The 268-nt window shown below is 59.7% G+C and overlaps 1 protein-coding gene across 1 annotated transcript in view; it reads left to right on the top strand.

The window, feature by feature from the left end:
- Positions 1-32: 32 nt before the first annotated feature.
- OPRL1 (opiate receptor-like 1) overlaps positions 33-268 on the top strand; it is a 10,080-nt gene continuing 9,844 nt past the window's right edge. The window contains exon 1 of the mRNA XM_010022558.1: positions 33-205. Within this exon, the coding sequence (XP_010020860.1) occupies positions 48-205 (158 nt within the window). The 5' untranslated portion in view covers positions 33-47. The remainder of the gene's footprint in view (positions 206-268) is intronic.

Genomic DNA, 268 nt, shown 5'->3' with positions numbered 1-268 from the left:
ACATTTTGGAAGACCCTGACCTGAGAAAGCTGCTGAACGACTCCTCCATGCTGAACCTCAGCTTTCTGCCCAGTAACTGGTTCAACAACGGCACGGGGGACAGCTTCCTGCCGCTGAGCATCAAGATCACCATTGTGGTCGTCTACTCCATTGTGTGCATCGTGGGGCTGGTGGGCAACTGCTCCGTCATGTATGTGATCATCAGGTAGGACATGCAGGGGGGCTCTGGGGGGGGGGGCGGGTGCGGAGGGGACCCCACCCCCCCCAC

This window comes from Nestor notabilis, unplaced genomic scaffold, assembly GCF_000696875.1.
Source record: "Nestor notabilis isolate BGI_N333 unplaced genomic scaffold, ASM69687v1 scaffold379, whole genome shotgun sequence".
In the NCBI taxonomy this organism is placed as follows: domain Eukaryota; kingdom Metazoa; phylum Chordata; class Aves; order Psittaciformes; family Psittacidae; genus Nestor; species Nestor notabilis.
Note: the sequence above shows the minus strand (reverse complement) of the source record. Positions and strands in the feature narration are given on the sequence as shown.